Here is a 26232-nt window from a genome sequence, read left to right on the forward strand (position 1 = left end):
ATAGGAATATAACGAGATGACAACCAAACCAAATCCCCAACACGAAGTCGGGGACCCACACAGCGTCTGCGATTAGCAAAACGTTGAGCCTTCTCCTGGGACAATGTCAAATTGTCCACTACATGAGTCCAAATCCGCTGCAACCTGTCCACCACAGTATCCACACCAGGACAGTCCGAAGACTCAACCTGCCCTGAAGAGAAACGAGGATGGAACCCAGAATTGCAGAAAAATGGTGAAACCAAGGTAGCCGAGCTGGCCCGATTATTAAGAGCGAACTCAGCCAACAGCAAAAAGGACACCCAATCATCCTGATCAGCAGAAACAAAACATCTCAGATATGTTTCCAAGGTCTGATTGGTTCGTTCAGTCTGGCCATTTGTCTGAGGATGGAAAGCCGAGGAAAAAGACAAATCAATGCCCATCCTAGCACAAAAGGCTCGCCAAAACCTTGAAACAAACTGGGAACCTCTGTCAGAAACGATGTTCTCTGGAATGCCATGTAAACGAACCACATGCTGGAAGAACAATGGCACCAAATCAGAGGAGGAAGGTAATTTAGACAAGGGTACCAAATGGATAAACTTAGAGAAGCGATCACAAACTAACCAAATAACCGACATTTTTTGAGAGACGGGGAGATCCGAAATAAAATCCATAGAGATATGTGTCCAAGGCCTCTTCGGGATTGGCAAGGGCAAAAGCAACCCACTGGCACGAGAACAGCAGGGCTTAGCCCGAGCACAAATCCCACAGGACTGCACAAAAGAACGCACATCCCACGACAGAGATGGCCACCAAAAGGATCTAGCCACCAAATCTCTGGTACTAAAGATTCCAGGATGACCAGCCAACACCGAACAATGAACCTCAGAGATAACTTTATTCGTCCACCTATCAGGGACAAACAGTTTCTCTGCTGGGCAACGATCAGGTTTATTAGCCTGAAATTTTTGCAGCACCCACCGCAAATCAGGGGAGATGGCAGACACAATTACTCCCTCTTTGAGAATACCCGCCGGCTCAGGCAAACCCGGAGAGTCGGACACAAAACTCCTAGACAGGGCATCCGCCTTCACATTTTTAGAGCCCGGAAGGTACGAAACCACAAAGTAAAAACGGGAGAAAAACAGTGACCAACGAGCCTGTCTAGGATTCAACCGTTTGGCAGACTCGAGATAAGTCAAGTTCTTGTGATCAGTCAAGACCACCACGCGATGCTTAGCTCCTTCAAGCCAATGACGCCACTCCTCGAATGCCCACTTCATGGCCAGCAACTCTCGATTGCCAACATCATAATTTCGCTCAGCAGGCGAAAACTTCCTGGAAAAGAAGGCGCATGGCTTCATCACCGAGCAATCAGCACCTCTTTGCGACAAAACAGCCCCCGCTCCAATTTCAGAAGAATCAACCTCAACCTGGAACGGAAGCGAAACATCTGGGTGACACAACACAGGGGCAGAAGAAAAACGACGCTTTAACTCTTGAAAAGCTTCCACAGCAGCAGAAGACCAATTGACCACATCAGCACCCTTCTTGGTCAAATCGGTCAATGGTTTAGCAATACTAGAAAAATTACAGATGAAGCGATGATAAAAATTAGCAAAGCCAAGGAACTTTTGCAGACTCTTCAGAGATGTCGGCTGAGTCCAATCATAAATGGCCTGGACCTTAACGGGGTCCATCTCGATGGTAGAAGGGGAAAAAATGAACCCCAAAAATGAAACCTTCTGAACACCAAAGAGACTCTTTGATCCCTTCACAAGCAAAGAATTAGCACGCAGGACCTGGAACACCATTCTGACCTGCTTCACATGAGACTCCCAATCATCCGAGAAGACCAAAATATCATCCAAGTATACAATCAGGAATTTATCCAGGTACTCTCGGAAGATGTCATGCATAAAGGACTGAAATACTGATGGAGCATTGGCAAGTCCGAATGGCATAACTAGGTACTCAAAATGGCCCTCGTGCGTATTAAATGCAGTTTTCCATTCATCGCCCCGTTTAATATGCACAAGATTATATGCACCACGAAGATCTATCTTGGTGAACCAACTAGCCCCCTTAATCCGAGCAAACAAATCAGACAGCAGCGGCAAGGGGTACTGAAATTTTACCGTGATTTTATTTAGAAGGCGGTAATCAATACAAGGTCTCAGCGAACCATCCTTCTTGGCCACAAAAAAGAACCCTGCTCCCAATGGCGATGACGACGGCCGAATATGACCCTTCTCCAAGGATTCTTTTACGTAACTCCGCATAGCGGCGTGCTCAGGTACAGATAAATTAAACAGTCGACCCTTAGGAAAATTACTACCAGGAATCAACTCGATAGCACAATCACAATCCAAATGCGGAGGTAGGGCATTGGACTTGGGCTCATCGAATACATCCCGGTAATCAGACAAGAACTCTGGGACCTCAGAAGGGGTGGATTATGAGATAGACAGAAATGGAACATCACCATGTACCCCCTGACAACCCCAGCTGGACACAGACATTGATTTCCAATCTAATACTGGGTTATGGACTTGTAGCCATGGCAACCCCAACACGACCACATCATGCAGATTTTGCAACACCAGAAAGCGAATATCCTCCTGGTGCGCAGGAGCCATGCACATGGTCAGCTGGGTCCAATACTGAGGCTTATTCTTGGCCAAAGGCGTAGCATCAATTCCTCTCAATGGAATAAGACACTGCAAGGGCTCCAAGACAAACCCACAACGCCTAGCAAACTCCAAGTCCATCAAATTCAGGGCAGCGCCTGAATCCACAAATGCCATGACAGAATAGGAAGACAAAGAGCAGATCAAAGTAACGGACAAAAGAAATTTCGACTGTACCGTACCAATGGTGGCAGACTTAGCGAACCGCTTAGTGCGCTTAGGACAATCGGAGATAGCATGAGTGGAATCACCACAGTAGAAACACAGCCCATTCTGACATCTGTGTTCTTGCCTTTCAGCTCTGGTCAAAGTCCTATCGCACTGCATAGGCTCAGGTTTATGCTCAGTAGGCTCAGATAATACTGCCAAATGGTGCACAGATTTACGCTCACGCAAGCGTCGACCGATCTGAATGGCCAAAGACATAGACTCATTCAGACCAGCAGGCATAGGAAATCCCACCATGACATCCTTAAGGGCTTCAGAGAGACCCTTTCTGAAGATTGCTGCCAAAGCACATTCATTCCATTGAGTGAGCACAGACCACTTTCTAAACTTCTGAAAATAAATCTCTATCTCATCCTGACCCTGACACAGAGCCAGCAAATTTTTCTCTGCCTGATCCACTGAATTAGGTTCATCGTACAGTAATCCGAGCGCCAGAAAAAATGCATCAATATTACATAATGCAGGATCTTCTGGCGCAAGGGAAAATGCCCAGTCTTGAGGGTCGCCACGTAATAAAGAAATAATGATCTTAACTTGTTGAACTGGGTCACCAGAGGAGCGAGGTTTCAACGCCAGAAACAGTTTGCAATTATTTTTGAAACTCAGAAATTTAGCTCTATCTCCAGAAAACAAATCAGGAATAGGAATTCTTGGTTCTAACATAGAATTCTGAGCCACAAAGTCTTGAATATTTTGTACTCTTGCAGTGAGAAGATCCACACATGAAGACAGACCTTTAATGTCCATCACCACACCTGTGTCCTGAACCACCCAAATGTCTAGGGGAAAAAAATGCAAAACACAGTGCAAAGAAAAAAAAATGGTCTCAGAACTTCTTTTTTCCCTCTATTGAGAAGCATAGTACTTAGGCCTCCAGTACTGTTATGAATAGGTAATTCAGAACCACAATGGACCTTGAAGTTCAGAGCACACAAGTGACCTGACAAAACCCACAAAACATAGGATGAGCTCTGAGACGTGGGAACTCTGCTGACCGCAATCCCTAAACCTATCAAACCACACTAGAGGCAGCCGTGGATTGCGCCTAACGCTCCCTATGCAACTCGGCACAGCCTGAGAAACTAGCTAGCCTGAAGATAGAAAAATAAGCCTACCTTGCCTCAGAGAAATTCCCCAAAGGAAAAGGCAGCCCCCCACATATAATGACTGTGAGTTAAGATGAAAATACAAACACAGAGATGAAATAGATTTAGTAAAGTGAGGCCCGACTTACTGAATAGACCGAGGATAGGAAATATAGCTTTGCGGTCAACACAAAAACCTACAAACAACCACGCAGAGGGGCAAAAAGACCCTCCGCACCGACTAACGGTACGGAGGTGCTCCCTCTGCGTCTCAGAGCTTCCAGCAAGCAAGCAAAACCAAAAAAGCCAGCTGGACAGAAAATATAGCAACAAAAGTAACACAAGCAGAACTTAGCTTATGCTGAGCAGACAGGCCACAGGAACGATCCAGGAGGAAGCAACACCAATACTAGAACATTGACTGGAGGCCAGGATCAAAGCACTAGGTGGAGTTAAATAGAGCAGCACCTAACGACTTAACCTCATCACCTGAGGAAGGAAACTCAGAAGCCGCAGTACCACTCGTGACCACAGGAGGGAGCTTGATCACAGAATTCACAACAACTCGCCCAAAGTAAAGGTGTTCTGTGCAATGAGAAAGCACAAAGTCTACAGTCCTTTTGTTTTGCAGAGGCACTGGCCACCTGAACATGTTAATGCAATGGCTTGTGTCAAAGATAAATGAAGATCTGCCAAAGGTGCTATCAGCAAAATGGTGCAATTCAATATTTTCATTTAGATGTTCACCGATACCTCAATGAAACTTAACCAAAATGTTGGATCAACCGGACCGACAGAAACAACAATTCTGCTTTGTTTTTCTGGCTTCCATCATTGCCAGATCTAACACTCCATGATCTCTTTTGTACGGCTACATCAAGCACTCAGTGATTCTGCCTTCCGCAGGATCTGAAGAGCAAAAACAATGCATCGATGAAACAGTGGAGTTCATATCTGAGGCCATGTTGGCTTGTGGCCAGAAGTGAACTATTGCTTAGATATCTGTCGTGTCACAAATAGAAATCACTTTGAACATTTGTAGTCTATGGATCAAACTTGAATAGATATTGTGTACCTTCACTTTAATAATTTTGTGTTACATCTTGGCTATGAATACAGAGGTTATAATTTTGCACCATTCTTTCTGAATCACACTGTACAAAAATATTAACATTAATTAAAAACAGGTTATCTCAAAATCTGAGATACAAATTACTTATTATCCCTTTACTTTAATTCTGGTGACAATTTTCGACCTCCTGGCTGGTGCAATCTGAATGAGTTGGGAAAAAAAAGAAGAGTCTTCCTTGGATTCTATTTTTATATTCATTGTAATTATTTTTCAGCATATGCTGAGACTACAGGTGAGAATTTATGGGAATTTATATTACAGCAGTACCAGTAATTAAACCTTATCAGGAAGGGCAGATTTTTCTTTGTCCATTGAAAAGATAGAAACATAGCCACGGACCGGAAAAGACACAAAGTAATGTTAATCTTGCCGGCACCCTCAGTCTTGCACAAGTGCCACTATGAACGCTGAGCTAATTGGTATATAATTCTGATTTTGTGAATAAATGGCTCCAGAAGGCTAATTTAACCTTACAGTTAAAGGAATTTGACCAGACAGTTTTCAAGGTCACGTAGTATAGTGGTCATTCATTCTACAGTACATCCATTCAATATGGTGACAAAAGGTTGAGCAAAAATATTCTGAATTAATAAACTAATATGCAAATTACCGATCTAAAGTCCTACACACCCTATAAAATAATTGCCTATCTTATGGAGGGTCACTTTATTTGAGTTTTACATGAACAATTCTCAAATACATCTTTAACCAAAATTGCTCCACTTTAGAGTAGGATTGATACAAAAAAGATGATAGCCATGGCTATAAAACTTAAATGGTCACTGTATTTTCTTAAAACTTTATCTCAACTGATAGGTAATTTGATAATTAAGGAAAGTTTAAATCACTTTATTAAAAATATATGTATTGCACCTAGACGTTTCCCTCCTGTCTAAATTATTCCATTGCCACTTCCTGTAATCCATGTAATCCAACTCTTAGAGCAGGGATAATGGTAATTCTTGCAAGAAGTATTGCGAAGATCAATGTCTTTCTGTTCCTGCTCTCATGGCTGCCAAGCTTCATATATGCATAACAAGAGGTGGGCCTTCAGTTTAGAGCATAAAAGCGATTTGTTTTGGCAGGAACAAAGTTTGATAGGAAGTCAGAGAAGGAAGATTTGACTGGTAGAAAAGATGTAAAAGAGCCATCCTCTCGAAAAGAGTGACTGGTGTCATATGCCTGGGTTCAATTTCTTGAGCCTGTGACTTGTGGTCAGCTCCTCTGTCCACTGAGCCACAAGAGATATACTTATTCTCTGGGTACTTAGTTTCTGTTGTCCTTGTGTCAGTCTTTTTAGGGTAATTTAGGGTGTTTTCATTTGTCTGTCCTATCACCTTTTGGATGCACCTTTATATATTTTCCCCTGCTGGTATTTCCTGTTGATGATAGTCTCATTTGGATGTCCAGCGATACTGATGTAGTTTAAACCAGTCAGTGAAAGATCAGCTAAGGTTTATCTCTTTGCTGCTAATGTTCTTCACCCTGCACCTATCTTCTGTTTCTTTTTAGAAAGTAGGCAGTATACTTTCTAACAGCAAGTACTTAATCCATTATTTTGTATTTTGTGGATTGTTTTACTCACTTTGAGATCTTTTTCTATCTCAGCACACTTTCCCTGTCATTTTCACTCTGCTCTGCCCTTCAATTTTTTAGGAGGAATATGAAGCGCTCAACGGCCTTTCAGGCAGTGTAGGTCCAGATTGACAATGCCTAGTCTGTGGTTGGGGCTATCTCAACTCACGTAGTAACCACTAGGGACAGTGGGGTCAACATTTCTAGTTTATACAGGAACCAGCAGGGTCAGTTTTTGCTGTGTTGCCTAATTAACCAAATGAGTTTGTACACCATCATAACAGATGGCCATCTACAGAGCATAAGAATTGGTTTAATTTCTGGACATATTACGGTTTGTGCACACTGAGGACCTGATTCATCATTGTCTTTGTGCCTTTTTTGTCTAGCTTTGTATGTTTTGTGCTTTTTTTGTTTGTACTCATTTCATTATTCTATTTGCGCTTAAGTCTATTTTATTTGTAATCGCCTATTTTTTTGTTGTTGTTTTCCGTTTTGAGGGCAGAGTCTAGCAATTCCAGACGCTTTTGCCTGATTCATAAATTGTGACTTTTTAAAAGTCCAAAAATGTCATGCAATTTCACTTCAGTCCTGTCCTGGTGTATTTTCAAGTATGCATACATTTGGCTCAATTTTTGCATCTTCTGGTAAGAAATGGCAATTTTTGGCAGCAAAAGTCACAAAAACAGTTCAAGACAAAAAAAAACTTTTTTTTAACTTTATTTTACATTATATAATGAGACTAAGACATTTAGTACTTGTGATCAAAATAGGTCACATTGGGAAGACTTATGGTATCTGTTTTTGTGTTGTCTTGTCAATTCTTGAGTTACTTCTGGAAATTACAACAGTACACTATGTAAATATGTATTGTAGGTTATTTAATATTTTGGAATATTTTGGCCAAATTCATAAATCACATATGCCATTAATTGATTAATTCATAGCCAAAAAGGGCCACTGATGCCACAATACAAAAAGAGAAATGTGACTTAATAAAACCCTTAAATGATGAATAGGGACTTTCAAGTTCTTGAAGAGTTTTTAAGAAAGGTTTGAAGACTTTCCCTAAGTTTCTACTCCAAAAAACTCCTAAAAAAATTCAGTGTGACCATACCGTTAGAATGGAATGTTCGTGAAAAGAATTTATGACCAATCAGGGATGAGAGCTGCAAGATAATGATTTGCTTTAAGTTTTGTTTGAAAAAAATATACACTTTCTCAATGTAAAACAAATATATTAGTGTGTAATAATAACCTCTTCTCCTACCTATATTCAAGGAATGCCAACATTGGTAGGTCAGCAATGGGGAATTGAATATTTGCATCAGATGCTGTCTTCTAATGAAAGAGAGTCATTCATGTAGTCCAAAATTTATATCAAAGAATCCACTGATATGTTATTAAAGGTTGATCTCCCACTAGAGTTACATAATAATCCCCCAATATCTCCTTTTTGGGTAAAAATGTATTTATTTTTTATAGATGAAACATGAATTTTTATGTTTATTCTATAGGATAAATGTTAGGGCTAGCGGAACGCACCAAATAATTAGAAAGATAGAGTAAGGTGCGTTTGCAGCCCGGGGTCCACCGTGCAGAGATGGAACCTGCTGCTAAGTAATGATGGACTATATGGCGGTACTCATAAGTATACACACACGGAAAGTGAACCCTGTTACGTCACAGGGCCGCGGTACCGCACAAAGAGCGCAAGCAAGGAGTCACAGAACTCTATGCCGAGACTCGGGATTAGAGTACAACTAGACGTCTTGCACTCGACACCGCAACTGGGGTGTCAGTGTAACTGAAATAATAATTTAAATGCACGGCAGTGCTTGCAGTGCCGCTCTCGCAGACCCCACTAACCACCCAGGCTTGGGCAAGGAAAGTGCTGTGAAAGCGCACGGCGCCGCACTGGTGGTCACAGCAATTTGATGCTGTTTGGTGTGTCACGTGCTAATAGCAAGTTGGGCGCTAGATAGCAATCATCCACCTTACGTGACCAGTCATACACAAGGGAGGGTACAATTAATGAGCAACATTCACATGTGAACACACACACGTTTACAAGTGTACACTAGTGCATGACCGAGTGGCCATGCGAACCTTTTATAGCAGCAGTGCTACAAGACCTTCCAGATGGTCCAATAGGAGCCATAACAGGACCTGAGCATGTGACCCCCAACCTCCAATGGGAGGTCATCCCGTGGGCATGCTCAGAGAGGGAAAAGCAGGACTTAGTCCCAGAAATACCTGCTCGCTGCTGAACCTTGCTGGCTACAAGAACAAAGCCTGGAAGGGCAGCAGTAACCAGTCATCCAGTATCAGCCTGAGCTAGAAGCTGGGACTGATGTCTCTGCTGAGCAGACTCCACTGTGGCTGGAGAAGAATGGGAGACTGCAGTGGAGATACTTTGAGATTCCCCCTGTGCAGAGGCAGGAACTCGACACCTAACAATAAATAGGAGGGGAAAAAACATATGCCCCAAGTCCTGGCAGTGACCCCTTCTCTACAATAGACTATTAGACATTGATTTCTTTATTGCACTAGATGCCCAGAGTTTCAAATGTTACTCTTTTTTTCTCCTTGAAAGGAGTGGTCCAAATTTTCATCCTAAATTCTTATCTATTTAAGGCCATAATCTAAACTGTGTTTAATATACTGGAATTAAAAATTCACTGTGTGAGTTGCACAATGACAGTGTGCTCATTTGCCTCTCAGATCAACAGGAAAAGTTGGCAATAGAGCGCACTGTCAGTGTGCATTGTCAACATTTCTGGCATGCAGAGATCAGCACTGTTCCCACAAGTGACATCAATTTTGTTGATGATGCTGGTCTCTGCAAGCAAGGTGTTTGTATTTCAAGTGCATTGACAGTGCGCTCTGTTGATGACTTGTTACTGCTTATCTCAGCTAGAGAGAAGGTGCACTATCATTATGAAACCTGCACAGTGTGCAACACACAGGGAATAGCTGAGCCTCTGAATCCAAGGTGACTGATGACACTTCTTTTCAGGGAGGAGAAGAGATTTTTAGGTAAATTCCTTCAAGGGTGTAGTTTTATAAATAGGGTCACATGTGAGGGATTCTACTGACTAGGCACATCATGGACTCTGCAAACCGGATATGGCATCCGTTATCTAGTCCAGCCAATTTTGCGCTCCTAAAATTGAATTGTGCTCCTTCCTTTCCAAGCCCAGTCGTGCTCATAATCAGTAGCTTTCTACCACATATCGGGTAGTGGCATACTCATGGTAAATTACACAATATATGGCATGGTCCATTTTATCCTTATACCCTTGTGTAAATGAAATATTTGGGGCTGAAGCAACATTTTTGTGGGAAAAAGTAAATTTTTTGTAAAATTTTTGATACTTTCATAAATAATGTACCGTTAACACGAAGTACAACATGTCTTGAAAAAACATTCTCAGAATCACTGTGATATGTTGACGCATGCCAGAGTTAGTACCTCATTAAATGACACTGGTCAGAGATGAAATAAATTGACCTGATCAGAAAGGTGAAAACAAACTTGGGGTGATGAGGTTAAGTATGTTACTAAACCCCTTAACTACCACAATAAACCCATTAACTCCCAAAGCCAAGACTAAAGGTACCTTCACACATAACGATTTCGTTAACGATATCATTGCTTTTTGTGACGTAGCAACGATATCGTTAAAAAAATTGTTATGCGTGACAGCGACCAACGATCAGGCCCCTGCTGGGAGATCGTTGGTCGCTGGGTATGATCAGGACCTTTTTTTTGGTCGCTGATCACCCGCTGTCATTGCTGGATCGGCGTGTGTGATGCCGATCCAGCGATGTGTTCACTGGTAACCAGGGTAAATATCGGGTTACTAAGCGCAGGGCCGTGCTTAGAAACCCGATGTTTACCCATGTTACCATTGTAAAAGTTAAAAAAAAAAAAAAAAACAGCACATACTCACATTCCGGTGTCAGTCACGTCCCCCGGCGTCAGCTTCCCGCACTGACTGTGTCAGCGCCGGCCAGCCGTAAAGCAGAGCACAGCGGTGATGTCACCGCTGTGCTCTGCTTTACAGCCAGTCGGCGCTGACACAGTGCAGGGAAGCTGACGCCGGGGGACGTGACAGATACCGGAATGTAAGTATGTACTGTTTGTTTTTTTAACTTTTACAATGGTAACCAGGGTAAACATCTGGTTACTAAGCACGGCCCTGCGCTTAGCAACCCGATGTTTACCATGGTTACCCGGGGACTTCAGCATCGTTGGTCGCTGGAGAGCTGTCTGTGGGACAGCTCTCCAGCGACCACACAACGATCTAAACAGCGACGCTGCAGCGATCGGTATCGTTGTCTATATTGCTGCAGCGTCGCTAAATGTGACGGTACCTTAATTATTTGGCGCTCTACTGCAATAGTTATGTGCTGTGGCATTGGACTATCTGGATTAGTGGGACAGTGTCAGACGTCAGTAGTCAGTTTGCGCTGTTTGCCAAATTCAATAATAAGAATGCCGGAAAATGTCAACGTTGAAATGTTATGGCGTGAATGAGACAAATTTGCCGAATGCATTTGTCTTTCTACGTTACCTACAAAATGTAAGCAAATACCACCAGCAACTAAACAAATGATGGCAGAATTTTTACAGTTTACATTTATGAATGTGCTTTGTTTGCCAGTATACATTACAAGTGATATTGCTGCTTAAATCATTCTCCGCCTTAGCCATTGAAGTCTGTGTACATGTAAGACTCCTTCCATAAATTGTAAGTACTGCATTTTTAATGTTTTCAGTGTTTAATGATCCTGCCATGGAAAAGACCCCTCCAGCAGAAATGAAAACAAAGGAGCTGCGGAAAATTAACAAAGAGAAAGTGGAGACAGAGCTTATAATTAAAGCAATTAATGTGTGCTGCAGGTTCAGGCTTTACCCCTTCTAACACCCCTAAGGATCCAGCGTAAGCTGTGTCTGCTTTGTTTGGTTGGGCTCATTACAGCTGCAGCTTGGGACTAGGTGAAGTGGTCAAAAGACTAAAAGGGCTCATCATCACCCGTTTCTCTGAAGACGCACTCTTTTAGTCACCTGACTGCTACAACCAATTACAGGCTGCAGCAGTCTGAACACTGCAGAAGGACCAATGCAGTTCTGCGCAGCAGCCTGTGCTGAATCCTGAGGATTTCATAGTGGCTGTTACAAGGTTCAATAGTGCTTCCTCTGGCCCTCGGAAGTGTGTTGAAATATATTAGACACCCTGTGTCGATCTCTCCCACAGATACGCACTTTTTGTAATGAAAGAAAAATATTTTATACAGTTTGGAGAGTGCAGAATTTTCCCTTATTTTTTCTTGTCTGCTAATTAACATGGGTTTAAATTTGATTAGCTAATTCTGAACACGATCACATCCCTAATTATGACACGGTGTTCAAACTTATGCAACCAAGTATTAGGGTTGGCGGAACGCACTGAGTAAATATTGAGATAATATAGGTGCGTTCGCAGCCAGGGGTCCACCGTGCAGGAGTGGAACCTCCTGCTAGTATATGGCGGCACTATATGGCAGTACAATGCCTGAATAGACATGGGTTCAGTCACCCGGTCTATACAGGAGCGAGCTCTGTTGCTTCACAGAGTCACCAGGATTAGGATAACGCTGTGCCTTGTTAACCTCACAGAGGATCACAGCTAACTAACAGAGCAGGTAGCATACAGTGGTCATACGGTCAGCATAGCACACAAACAACTCCTCTCCGGAGGTGCTGGAATTCTAGTGGCTATACGCCAGCCCTAAATTCACATACACAAACTCCTTTCCGGAGTTGCCGAAATTCTAGTGGCTATACAGCCGACCCTTAACACATGCAGACACAGACCACAAGGTAGCTAAGCTCATAAACATAGGTTGATACTAGCGCATGGCCGTGCGTCCATGCAAACCTTTTATATAGAGCTCTCCAGGACCTTCCTAATGGTCCAATAGGAACCACTTCAGGATCTGAGCATGTGACCCCCGACCTCCAATGAGAGGTCATCCCCTGGGCATGCTCAGTGGTGGAAAAGCAGGACTTAGTCCCAGGGGCATCTGCTCTCCGCAGAACAGTGCTGGTTACAATGGTTGAGCCTGGAAGACCAGCAGTAAGCAAGCGCACAGTATGTGCCTGAGCCAGACGCTGGGACTGATGTCTTTGCTGAGCAGGCTCCACTGCGGCTGATGAAGAATGGGAGACCGCAGCGGAGGTGGCTCGAGAATCCCCTTGTGCATTGTCGGGAACTCAACACCAAATTACTTTATTTTATTTACCTCTTTAAAATGATTTTAGTTTGTGAGACAATAGATTTGCACAGATTATACCTGAAGTACTGGGTCAATGATTAAGGGCTCAATTGGAGTCTGAACCCAATGGTAGTAAATAGCCTGGATGTCTATTCGTGTCTGATGGTGAAATCTCAGGTAGGGTACAGGTAGACATTCACAGTCGAGTGATACAAGACTAATGCAGTTGTTTAAGGCTACGTTCACACTAGCGTTGTGCGCCGCTGCGTCGGCGACGCGACGCACAACGCACCGAAAAACGCGTGCAAACACACGCAAAAACGCTGCGTTTTCGACGCGTGCGTCGTTTTTTTACGAAAATCGGACGCAAGAAAAATGCAACTTGTTGCGTTTTCTTGGTCCGACGCTAGCGTCAAAAAAGACGCACGTGTCGGAAAACGCAACAAGGAAAAACGCATGCAACCCCCATGTTAAACATAGGGGCGCATGACGCGTGCGTCGCCGCTGCGTCGCCCGACGCTAGCGCGTCGCACACTAGCCGAACGCTAGTGTGAACGTAGCCAAAGATACACCATCTGTTGGATTCAAAAGATCTTAATGAATAAATAGAATCTGTAAACAGTTGTGATAGTCACAGTTTTCCCTGATGTCCATGCTATCTTCAATGTTAAAGAGACATTACCTTTCCCGTAGTCGGCTGTGTCACTGGTCTCTGGTCTGAAGGCTAGTGATGAATATCTTCCATAATGTTGTGTGGATATGCAAGGACAGTTGATAGGCAGATAGAATTGGAGCGCTGTCCATGCCAATGAAAGACGCTCTGTGCGACTCTTCTGATAAGAGGCGGGCATGCAGGTATTGCAATGAGATCCTACGTACTACCGGAGTCCAGTTGGTAACAGGAACCATGTGACATAGGTAGTCACATGGAACTCACGTGACATTGGACTGTAAGAGGCGCTGAGAGGACCAAGAAGTTCCTACCTGTTTTGGAAATCTAGCTGTTTCCTTCATCAGGGATGGTCCTGCTCATGGCATGGCTGTTTTAAATCCTTTCATTGATGCCTATAAGGTGTGGGTTAGTAAAATTCAAATAGTTCAACCTCGCTATTTAACACTTTTGGTTTCAAGGAGTCCAATTGAAATATCCATCGGCTCTCAACCTGTGACATCTGTTTTATATAGTCTCCTTTCCTCCATTGATTGTGGACAGTTTCTATGCCCGTTATTACTATACCTTGTAACAAACCTCCATGATGTTCTAAAAAATGCTTGGACAAGGGGTGACCCTCAAATCTCTTCTTGATATTCAGTAGGTGTTCATTAACCCTTACATTCCCAAGGTGTTTAAGGCACCCAACGTATAATTAATTGAAGGGACATTTGAGGGTATAGCTAACCCCTGAGGTGGTACAAGTAATAAAATCACAAATTTTATATTGTGTACCTTCTTTATTAATTGCAGTTTATTTTTTAATGTGTAACATTTGGCAAATTTTACATTTTTGGCAAGGAAAAAAGCCTGCCAAATTACTCGGAAGAAATGAAGAAAGTCTTTTGATGTGGTTTTCCTGGATTGATGGAGCAATAATGTTCCTCAAGTTTCAAGCTTTTTTATACAAACTTGGGGAATGTAGGCAGTTCTTCCCCTATAGCTTTATCGTCATTTAATATATCCCAATGTAATTTTACAATTCTTTTCAGTATTTGGGCAATAGAATTGTATTGGGTGATAATAGGCATACCCACAGATTCCTTAGAGTTTTTATTTCTACCTTTGTTTCCGTAGAGGAGATTTGTCCTGGAGTTCTCCTCTACTGACTTTCTAGCTTTCATGAGAAGGTGGTTTTCATGCCCTTTACTTAAAAATGTGTTTGTGTCTCAGCTTCGTGGTCAAAATTGTAAGGTTTAGAACAATTGCGGTAGGCTTGCATAAATTGACTTTTTGGGACGTTAGTTAACCAGCTGATTAAATGGCAAAAGAGATATAACAATTGGAATCAGTGGGTTTATTGAAAGCACTAGAATGTATAATTCCTTCTTCTATAAATGTATTCAGATCAGGAAAATCGAGTGCTTCAACACTGGTAGTTGAAGTTAATATTTTGAAAGATTAATTTATATTAATCTCACTTAAAAATTCTAATAATGATTCAGAAACCCGTGTCCATATAAATATGATGTCGTCTATGAAGCGTTCAGACTCCAATTGAGCCCTTAATTATTGACCCAGTATCGCAGTTATGAAATTGGCACAATAGATGCCCCCTTGGTGTCTCTCTATTTCTCTTTATTTCTCCTTGTAGTTCTGTATTTTTGTCTCATCTCCCTCTTGGGAAGGAATTCACGCGCAAATATATTTCTATATAATAATAAAAGAGGACTCCGCTGTTTTCATTCTACATTAGTAGCTTAAATTTACCAATATTTTTAAAATGTTTAAGTGGATAACTTGTTGTAGTATTGCTTTGCCATTTGCTCCTCAAGGCAAGAAAACAAAATACAGAGTTTTTTTTATCAAGAAATAAGACCATTAATTATTAATTTATAGTTTACCTTATGCTAAGAAAAAATTATACTTTTTAAAATGTGATCCTACCGGACTGCTAATAAAATTAACAACCACTTTATTGTCTTTTAATTATGGTGCTTTTCATAAAGCTTCGCCAATATATAAGTACATTTCAATTTCTAATGTCAAAATAATCAAATGAGCATAACCTGCAGTAATTTTAACAAAAGTGAACAGCATGTAAACTTAATGGCTGAATGCAGAGGTAATTTACAGTAATCATGTCCTAAAATGTAATTACCCAATAACCTTTGTCTTTCTATTTCCAGCAAGTGGTTACATTTTTTTATTCTAGACTTAAAGATTAAATTTAACCTTATCTTGAATAAGAATATTGCATATTACTTTTTGGGTATGGCTAGGAATTTTCTGGGAATATATGACGTATTCTGTAGGCTACCCTACAAAATCAGTTCAATGATTGGTTTACTGTAGCTTTATTTCTAGTTTAGTTATCTTTTTCTTACATGGAATCCGAAAGAAAAAATCTCTTCTGAAAAGTGTGAATTACTATCTGTAAGTTTTGGGTAGGTAAAAGGTCAATACATTGAGCTACTCGTATTAAGTATCTACTATACCTTTGGTGGACTAATATTCAGGTAAGTATATAAATATCAATATGTAGCTAAATTCAACCATGTGGTTCTCCTGACAAAGAAGTCAATTGGACTTCGTAACCGGTCGAAATTAATCAGCATTTCTGATTCTAAATCCCTTTCTGGACATTCTTATTATTTGAGATGCCAGAAGAACAGCATAACCACCAATTGAATGCATATAGCTATACAGTGGTTAGCACAGCAGCCTTGCAGCGCTGGAGTCCTGGGTTCAAACCCCACCAAGGACAACATCTGCAAAGAGTTTGTATGTTCTCTCCATGTTTGTGTGGGTTTCCTCCGGGCACTCCGGTTTCCTCCCACATTCCAAAGACATACTGATAGGGAATTTAGATTGTGAGCCCCATCGGGGACAGTGATAATGTGTGCAAAATGTAAAGCGCTGCGGAATATGTTAGCGCTATATAAAGATTATTATTATATAGCTACATACAGTATATATAGTACCTTCTATACCTTTGTTGGTCCAATTTTTGTATAATTACATAAATAACAACTATACAAGGCTATATTCAACAATTTCCAGAGTCGCGGAGGAATCACGCACACAACGAACACAATGCCTTACAGAGGGGATCATTCTTCTGCAGCTCTGGATGGTCCCCATTTCCCCTGAAGAACCTCACCTACTATGGTGGAAAACACTTTGTAGCAAACGGATTAACGATTTCTATCCTGCTAACTTAGATTTTTTTTTGCAATTGGAATCACTGGTCATTAAGGTTTTACTATGTTATAAACACCTTCATTATTTATATGAACAATTACAGTAATAATTCATATGTTTAATACCCTATAATAGAAACAAGATATATTTATTTACGGTGACATGTTAAAGTTTGGTCACCTCTGGTCAAAATTACTGCCATTGTGAACAGTTAAGCAAGTTGAAGATGAAATGGCAAAAAAATATATTTGAAACAATAATATTTTAAAAATGACCAAAAGGAAAATGGGTCAATGCAAATGTTTAGGAACCCTGTATCGTTAGAGCACCTAGTAGCTCGCCCTTTTGAAAGTATCACAGCTTGCAATTTTTTTTTGTAGCCAGACAGGAGTATTTCAATTCTCGTTTGAAGGATTTTCATCCATTCTTCCTTGGAAACTTCTTCCAGTTCTGTGAGTTTCCTGGCTCAACTTGCACGCACTGTTATTTTGAAGTCTAGCCACAGATTTTCAGTGAAGTTCAGCTTGCATTTTTTGAGGTAGTCTATTGTGGATTTTGATGTGTTTAGGATCAATATATATTTGTAGAAGCCATCTTCTTGTCAACTTCACCTTTTTTACATATGTTATGTTTGCATCAAGAATTTGTTGAAATTGCATTGAATCCATTTTTTCCTCTACCTGTTAAATGTTCCCCATGCAATTGGCTGCAACACAACCCCAAAGCATGATTGATCCATAAATACATGGTACTGCAACCGGCAATCGGGACTAGAGTGTGCCGCTGCATATATTTCTATGCAGCCGCATGCTCCAGTCCGAGTACCGGCGGCAGTGCTAGGTATAGATATGAGAGACTCGGGCGAGTTTCTCGCATCACACTCACAAGTGTAACCCTGGCCTTAGGGTCATAATTTATTTGGTTTAAATATACTTATCTTGCATCTTTTGCATATGACTTCTATCTGTTATTCATCATACTTTTGGCCCTAGGTATGAGGACGCCATTTTGACCATATGTATGAGGATCCCCACGCAGTATTATAGATTTTTGACTAAGTTAAGTCTTCTTATAGTTATTTTTTTTCTTTTTTTTACTTTTTAGTTCCGATAATATAAACATCTGCAATTAGGAAGCCTGTCCCTGATTTATGCAACCTATAGTCCAGGCAGCTTGATTCCCTTGACAGGTTATCTTTTAGGAATACTACAGTATTAACTTCTGTATACCGAAGTATGATGCACGGGGCAGTGAGTTGGGGGTTTATGTAACTTTATAACAGTCTCAAAACAAAGTTGTTGTAACAATAATAATAGGCGGAATCCTTGACAGTTTGTGTTTAGCAACATCAACTTTTCAAGTGGATAAATAATATATAATAGAGGTGTAAAAGTATACTGTACTTGTCAGTTTTGTTGAGCTGCTTGCGGCATGGCACAGAATCCCGGATGCAGGTTCCTGTTGCTGGATCAACACCTTCCACGATTACAAATGGCCGTTCCTCTAATGTTGCTACTGTCAAATGCTGGTCATCATCTACAGGCTGCAGAAATTTCCCATATCGAGACCACACAGGGTACTTCATCCGCAGGTCACCATGTTCCCAGATTCCAACCTAGATCCATGAAATTATATAGACATAATAATAGTTATTTTTTTTTTATGTTATAAGCAATATATACAATTGGTTTTATTAACGCGTTATATTGCAATTTGTTTTGTGACTTACATATATTCTACACAGCCAAGAAGTTGTATTTAAAGGGTTTTCTACCTTTCAACAAGGTAGACCCCAAATGCTTGAAGTCGTGTAAAAGAATAAATACAGATGATGTCCACCCTTAACAAGAGCAGCTCTTTTCTCTGTTTTCACTGCAGAAGTGACATAAAAAATGCAATGTACATCCTCATAGCAGCCAATCACTGAGCTCAGTGGCTTAAATTGTCTACAGTGATTGGCTCCAGTAGTGCTACACAATGTCGACTTGACATCACTGTTGTAGCCAATCAACAGGCTAAAGCAGCATTGAAGAGGATCAGGGGATAGTGAGTACCACCTGGATTTCATATTTTACATTGATGTAAGCATTTAAAGTTCACTTTGTTGAAAGTAGAAAATTCCTTTAAATTTTCCAAATATGCATTCCATAAATTCCCTTTATATAATTAATTTAAAGCAGTTCCATTTGGAGTTGTAATTACCAGAGGTGACATTACCTTGTTTAGTGTTATATCTATAGACTTTGTTTACTACCTTAAGCATGGGTTGGACAAAGGATAGGAGAAGCAGGTTGTCACCTAGTTCTATAGTTCTAGAGCACAATTTAAGAGAGGGGAACAATGTATAGATTTTTTAAAAGTAAAGCAGACTTTTTATGGATTGATGAGGATTGGAGATCTGCACCAGGAAATAATCAGAAAAAAATCATCCATCTTGTGGCTGTAAGATTAAACTTCATGGATTCAGGTAGGGTGCATACTAAAACTACTGCTTGGGACACCACTGACAGCTACTGATCAGGGATGTCCTCAACATTAAGCAAAATTTCCTAACATTCACAGTTCCCCATAAATTTGTGTACTCTACAAAATGATTCACGTGGATCATCCAAGAAATGTTTGGCACCATGTCACAAACTGCAGAAGGCTCAGAAATTGGGCTAATAGAACTAGTTGCAATGCATGGGATTCCCCAGAATGCCCTGCTATTCGAATTTCAAAAGATTCACTAACATTTAAAACTAATATACAAGTTCCAGGATGACACCTAAAAATGAGGTATTAAAAAGTATATTACATAAATTCTTACTAAATAATGAAGACCTCTCTATACCCTACCATTTTTTTTTAATAAGGGGTGTATTTAAAAGAGGTGCAGAGTCATCAGTCGAACCTGGGCTTTCATACCTGATGAAATTCGAAGGCCAAGCTGCTAGTAAAAGGCATTTTACAGTTCACGCATTGTATGTGAGTATCCAGCGCCAACTATATTCAGCTGTAGTCTATCTTATAAAATTCTCATGACATGAGTGATCTCATTTTACTATGCTATTTATTTTCCAAGAAAATAACGTCACGGAATAACATGATCAACCTTTACGGTATTTAATTACTTAAATCAATACAATGCGAGTAAAAAACAATCTACATCCTATTGTTAGCACAATCCAAGTTAAAAGCTTTAAAAGGAAGTATGCGCGTGTTATGTATTTCTATAACACACATACTGTACATTTATTCTTGGCATAATACCCTCAGCAATTATCCCATTATGTCATGAGTTCAGCATGCACATGATATAGCAGTTGCTGTTTATTGCTACTTATAGGATGAGGACCACGGGGCATCATTTATATTTGGAGTAAAGGGCAACAACCTTTCAGCTACAAAACCTTCATCTTTACTTAATATTTGAGAAACCAAAACAGTTTAATTGGTTATATAAAACTATTCTTAAAGGACATTTGACTGGGAGTAAAAAGAAAGACCTTCAGTTTTCTTTTGCTGTTTTTTCAAGGCAAGTGGGCTTGACCGTTTCAACCACCAACAAACTAGCCCATGAAGTAAGAATAATGCCATGCAGTCTCTATAGACAACTATTAGCATTTGACTGAACTCAGTGTCAATGGAAACCACCATGCAAAAAATGTCTGCTCTGATGACGTAGCCAAGTGTAAGAGCTGTTATTGTATTTTCAGGGAACAACAACAGCAACGTGATCAGCGAATCTCTTGTGCCTACTTGATCTTTCAGTTGGCGCTCTGTGGATTTTGACTACAATAGTCACAACTCCTGACAGAAGTTTGATGAAATGAAAGCTGGTCTTTAGTGCGGCTATACTGTACAAAAAATATGGACATTTTGACAGAACATGTTATCTTGTTTATCAGTGATTGTGTCCTAATACCTAAAGCAAGGTCCTTAACCAAATGGCTGGCTGGATTAATTGGGTTCAGTGTAAATGGGATAAATTGCACAGAGATCTACACAAAAGAAGCCCACACAAACATGAGGAGAACATGAAACCTCTTAACGGATGTTATACTTGATGAAATTTCAACCCAGGACCTTATAGCCACCGGGGTATCCTACATGCATTCGAAACCCACTCATTCCACCAGTTCCATCTGACTATCTTTTATGTTTATCGGGACCTTCCATTTGACCTTGTTGACCATCAATTCCAGATCAATACTTCTATTTGTAAGGAAAATACCCTATCACTAGAGTTGTCTAAAATCAGCTTACTCCCTCTCCCAGTTGACATCATATGCACACTAGACTGAATAGAATATACAAGTTCTAGATTGGCTTACTCTTATTTAAGGCACATGGGCATACTTATGCTCAACCTTATGGTCAGTTCTAACCAATGTTCTTGCTACTATACATATATAAATTATGGCAGGCATGTGGAGAAGTCTTATTTGTTCTTTAAATTTGCTGGCTGATACCAATAGAGGTATGTCTGCTCTCATTTACAGAGATTGTCTCGTCGTTTAGATGGGCTCACACAATTTGATCAAACTATGTGCAAAGCATCTCAACTTTATAACTCTAGTTTATGTAGCAAAATCCATGTACTTAATGATCACGTTTGTCATAAATGTATTTATAGTTGTACAGTTCAATGGCTGGGGGCCTTGGTTCACTGCCTGAAACCCCCTTTTCCCCCAATGCCAACAGGTAATTGAGGCAGGTTATCTAATGAAGACCAGACATATAGAATGTGTACAGAGCAATTAACAAGTAGCTGACAGTTGTTGGAGAGGCAAATTTTGACTGTATACATCCAAATTAGTAAAGAGGTGACAATCAATGAAAAGGGATGAATGGTGACCCAAAGCCTGACAGTTCAACTCCATTTCAGAGGTCCTGCATGGCATTAGAACTGCAATATTTTCCATTCCATATCTATAAAATCTGAGTTTGATGCAACCCATTGATATATCCATGATCAGTGAACATATTTGCATGTGTTGGTAAAATCGCAAAAGATTTTTTAGCTGACAATCCAGGAATGAAATATCTCCCTAAATTATGTATATATCATACTCATGTGTGGTATGTATAGAATGCTTGAAGGATAGTGGCCATATTGTTTATCTACGTGGTTTATCTTGGCTAAAATATTGCAGACCAAGTAAATATTATCTAAAACTGGATTACAATCGCATCTAATCTGGCGTCCCCAACTGACCTCAGCATCAAGAGGCTTGAGGGGTCTGGAAGACCTCTTTATAACATCTTTTCCACCAAATGTCTTGGTCAGACTCCAGGAGAAGCAACAAGTATTGCAGATTTGTCCATAATTCCTGCAGCGTTCCCCTGCACCAGAAGCTCTCACTGACTCAACTTGTAAGTCTCTTCTGTATTTTATACTATTTTTACCGGTATGTGTGACTTTGTATTTCATCTTTTGCATCCTATATTAAATCACTGTACCTCTTTTGATATATTAAGTCTAAAATTTAATACGTTTGTTCTTTGCTGCTCTAAACGTACTCACAGATCCTGAAAAATAGATGAGAATAGATTGGTTGTTAGGTGTGATTGTTAGATGTGAGGTGTGGATGTGAGAGCTGGCTAGGGGGTGCACTTTGCTCATTGTCAGCCTATTGCACTAGGTGAGTGGATGAGAAAGTGCTGGAAGCGGACTCCCTCTTACAGTAGCATCCTAGGCATGTGTGTTATGAGCAAGTGGTTTTTGTGACAAATCGGTTGCGGCCGGAGCGGTGTTCATGAGACCATAAAACTTAATGCTCTCAGAGTTTGGTTGTATTTGTCTTCACCCTATAGCAATGCAGTTTCAGCAGCCTTTATATGTGCACATATTTACAGTCCTTTTCATCGTTATTGGCACCCATGAAGTTTCAGTACATTATGTGGAATATCTCTTGAAAAAAATGAGTCAAGTGTGACAGGTTTTTTTGTATAGAGCACTCATGTTAAATACAAAACAGCAAATTGTAGACAATAATATAAAACAAAAAACAACGAGAGGGAAAAATAGAAAAACCGATGTGGTATGAATTAGCCAATGAATGATGACTTCAGTGTTTTAAAAAGCCATATGGTAGGCTCTATTTGTCACAATAGTGAAGACGAAAGAGCTGTCTGAGGACATCAGAACCGCTATTATTAGCAAACTCAAGACTTCCAAATTGTATAAGGCCATCTCCAAAGACCTTACTATCCCAGTTTCAACAGTGCACAACGTTATAAAGAAGTTTGAAAACCATGAAACCATCAAGATCATTCCTGGACATGGGGGAGAAAGGAAAGTTGACAAGAGATGCATTTGAAAGTTTGTGCGAGTGGTGGAAAAAGCACCACGCGAAATAGCCAAAGGCCAACCTGGAACAGTCTAGGTCATGGTTTCAACAAGTACCATTCACCGCACACTAAGCTAAGCAGAGATTTATGGGCAAATGCCAAGGAAGAAAACATTGCTAAAGAAAAGACATAAAAGGAATGATTGATCTTTGCCAAAGAGTACATTGACAAACCACAATCCTTCTGGAAACATGTTCTATGAACAGATGAAACAAAAATAGAGCTTTTTTGGAAATGCAAAACAACAGTTTGTTTACAGATGGCACAAACAAGCTTATAAGGAAAAGTATACCCGACCACCAGTTAATAATGGTAAAGAATCCATAATTCTGTAGGGTTTCTTTGCTGCATCTGGTACTGGAGGCCTTGACCATATCAGAGCAATCATGAAATCAGAAAATTATCAAGAGATTTTAGAGTGAAGTGTCCTGCACGGCATAAAAAAAACTGGTTTGAGTTGAACATAATGGGTCCTCAAGCAGAACAATGGCCTAAAGCACAAATCCAAAAGTACACAGGAATGGTTGAAAAAAGAAACAATGGACTGTTTTAAAATGGCCATCAATTAGTCATGACTAGGGTTGAGCGAAACGGGTCGAACATTTTCAAAAGTCGCCGACTTTTGGCTAAGTCGGGGTTTCATGAAACCCGATCCGACCCCTGTGCGGGGTCGGCCATGCGGTACGCGACTTTCGCGCCAAAGTCGCGTTTCAATGACGCGAAAAGCGCCATTTCTCAGCCAATGAAGGTAAACGCAGAGTGTGGGCAGCGTGATGACATAGGTCCTGGTCCCCACCATCTTAGAGAAGGGCATTGCAGTGATTGGCTTGCTGTCTGCAACGTCACAGGGGCTATAAAGAGGCGTTCCCGCCGACCGCCATCTTACTGCTGCTGATCTGAGCTTAGGGAGAGGTTGCTGCCGCTTTGTCAGAAGCAGGGATAGCGTTAGGCAGGGTCCATTAACCACAAAACCGCTTGTGCTGCAGCGATTTGCACTGTCCAACACCACCCTCGGTGTGCAGGGACAGTGGAAGTTTTTTTTTTTTTTTTTTCCCCTCAGCGCTGTAGCTCATTGGGCTGCCCTAGAAGGCTCCCTGATAGCTGCATTGCTGTGTGTACGCCACTGTGCAAACCAACTGCTTTTTTCAAAGCACAAATCCTCTTGTTCCTTCCTTTCTGCACAGCTATCTTTTTTGTTTGTCCACACTTTTTATTTCATTTGTGCATCAGTCCACTCCTTATTGCTGCCTGCCATACCTGGCTGAGATTACTGCAGGCAGGGAGATAGTAGCTGCCTGCCATACCTGGCTGAGATTACTGCAGGCAGGGAGATAGTAATTGTAGGACATTCCCTGTTTTTTTTTTTTTTTTTTTTTTGGTGGGAGATTAAGATTGGCAATTTGGCATTTCTGCTAGAGTGCCATCCCTGTGTGTGCCATCTCTCTCACATAGTGGGCCATAGAAAGCCTTTTCATTTTTCTGTATTTTTTTTTGTGGGGTGTATAAATTCTCCCTGATAAAAATACAGTGGGAGATTAATATTGGCCTTTGGGCTTGTGTGCCAGTCCTGAGTGTGCCATCTCTCTCACAAATAGTGGGCCATAGAAAGCCTATTTTATTTTTTTTTGGGTTTTATAAATTCTCCCTGAAAAAAAGGGAGATTAATATTGGCCTCTGGGCTTCTGTGCCAGTCCTGAGCGTGCCATCTGTGCCAGTCCTGAGCGTCCCATCTCTCTCACAAATAGTGGGCCATAGAAAGCCTATTTAATTTTTTTTTTGGTTTTATAAATTTTCCCTGAAAAAAGGGAGATTAATATTGGCCTCTGGGCTTGTGTGCCAGTTGTGAGCGTGCCATCTGTGCCAGTCCTGAGCGTGCCATCTCTCTCACAAATAGTGGGCCATAGAAAGCCTATTTAATTTTTTTTTTGGTTTTATAAATTTTCCCTGAAAAAAGGGAGATTAATATTGGCCTCTGGGCTTGTGTGCCAGTTGTGAGCGTGCCATCTGTGCCAGTCCTGAGCGTGCCATCTCTCTCACAAATAGTGGGCCATAGAAAGCCTATTTAATTTTTTTTTTGGTTTTATAAATTTTCCCTGAAAAAAGGGAGATTAATATTGGCCTCTGGGCTTGTGTGCCAGTTGTGAGCGTGCCATCTGTGCCAGTCCTGAGCGTGCCATCTCTCTCACAAATAGTGGGCCATAGAAAGCCTATTTAAATATTTTTTTGGTTTTATAAATTTTCCCTGAAAAAAGGGAGATTAATATTGGCCTCTGGGCTTGTGTGCCAGTTGTGAGCGTGCCATCTGTGCCAGTCCTGAGCGTGCCATCTCTCTCACAAATAGTGGGCCATAGAAAGCCTATTTAATTTTTTTTTTGGTTTTATAAATTTTCCCTGAAAAAAGGGAGATTAATATTGGCCTCTGGGCTTGTGTGCCAGTTGTGAGCGTGCCATCTGTGCCAGTCCTGAGCGTGCCATCTCTCTCACAAATAGTGGGCCATAGAAAGCCTATTTAAATATTTTTTTGGTTTTATAAATTCTCCCAGAAAAAAAGGGAGATTAATATTGGCCTCTGGGCTTCTGTGCCAGTCCTGAGCGTGCCATCTGTGCCAGTCCTGAGCGTCCCATCTCTCTCACAAATAGTGGGCCATAGAAAGCCTATTTTTTTTTTGGGGGGGGTTTTAGAAATTCTCCCTGGAAAAAAAAAGGGAGATTAATATTGCCCTTTGGGCTTGTGTGCCAGTACTAAGCGTTCCATCTCTCTCTCTCTCTCTTAGTCAGTGGGCCATAGAACGCCTATTTTTGGTTTTATTTGTTTTCTAAATTCTCCCTGAAAAAATCATTTTATTTTATTTGGTTTCTAAATTCTTCCTGATAAAATCATATTTTTTTTATTATTTTTTTTTCTAAAGTCTCCCTGAAAAAAAAAAAAAAAAAAAAAAAACAGTGGGAGATTAATATTGGCCTTTCTGCTTGTGTGCCAGTCTTGACTCCTGGGTGTGCCATCTCTCTCTCTCTCTCTCTCTCTCTCTCCAATTGTGGTCCATAGAAAGCCTATATTTTTTTTCCTTGATTTGGGTTCCA

The 26232-nt window shown here is 40.8% G+C and overlaps 1 protein-coding gene across 1 annotated transcript in view; it reads right to left on the bottom strand.

Moving 5' to 3' along the window:
- Positions 1-26232, bottom strand: part of GRIN2D (glutamate ionotropic receptor NMDA type subunit 2D) — a 593213-nt gene that overhangs the window by 350081 nt on the left and 216900 nt on the right. Inside the window, exon 4 of the mRNA XM_069740746.1 lies at positions 18219-18430. Within this exon, the coding sequence (XP_069596847.1) occupies positions 18219-18430 (212 nt within the window). The remainder of the gene's footprint in view (positions 1-18218; positions 18431-26232) is intronic.

The sequence above is a fragment of the Ranitomeya imitator genome, chromosome 10 (assembly GCF_032444005.1).
Source record: "Ranitomeya imitator isolate aRanImi1 chromosome 10, aRanImi1.pri, whole genome shotgun sequence".
Classification (NCBI taxonomy): domain Eukaryota; kingdom Metazoa; phylum Chordata; class Amphibia; order Anura; family Dendrobatidae; genus Ranitomeya; species Ranitomeya imitator.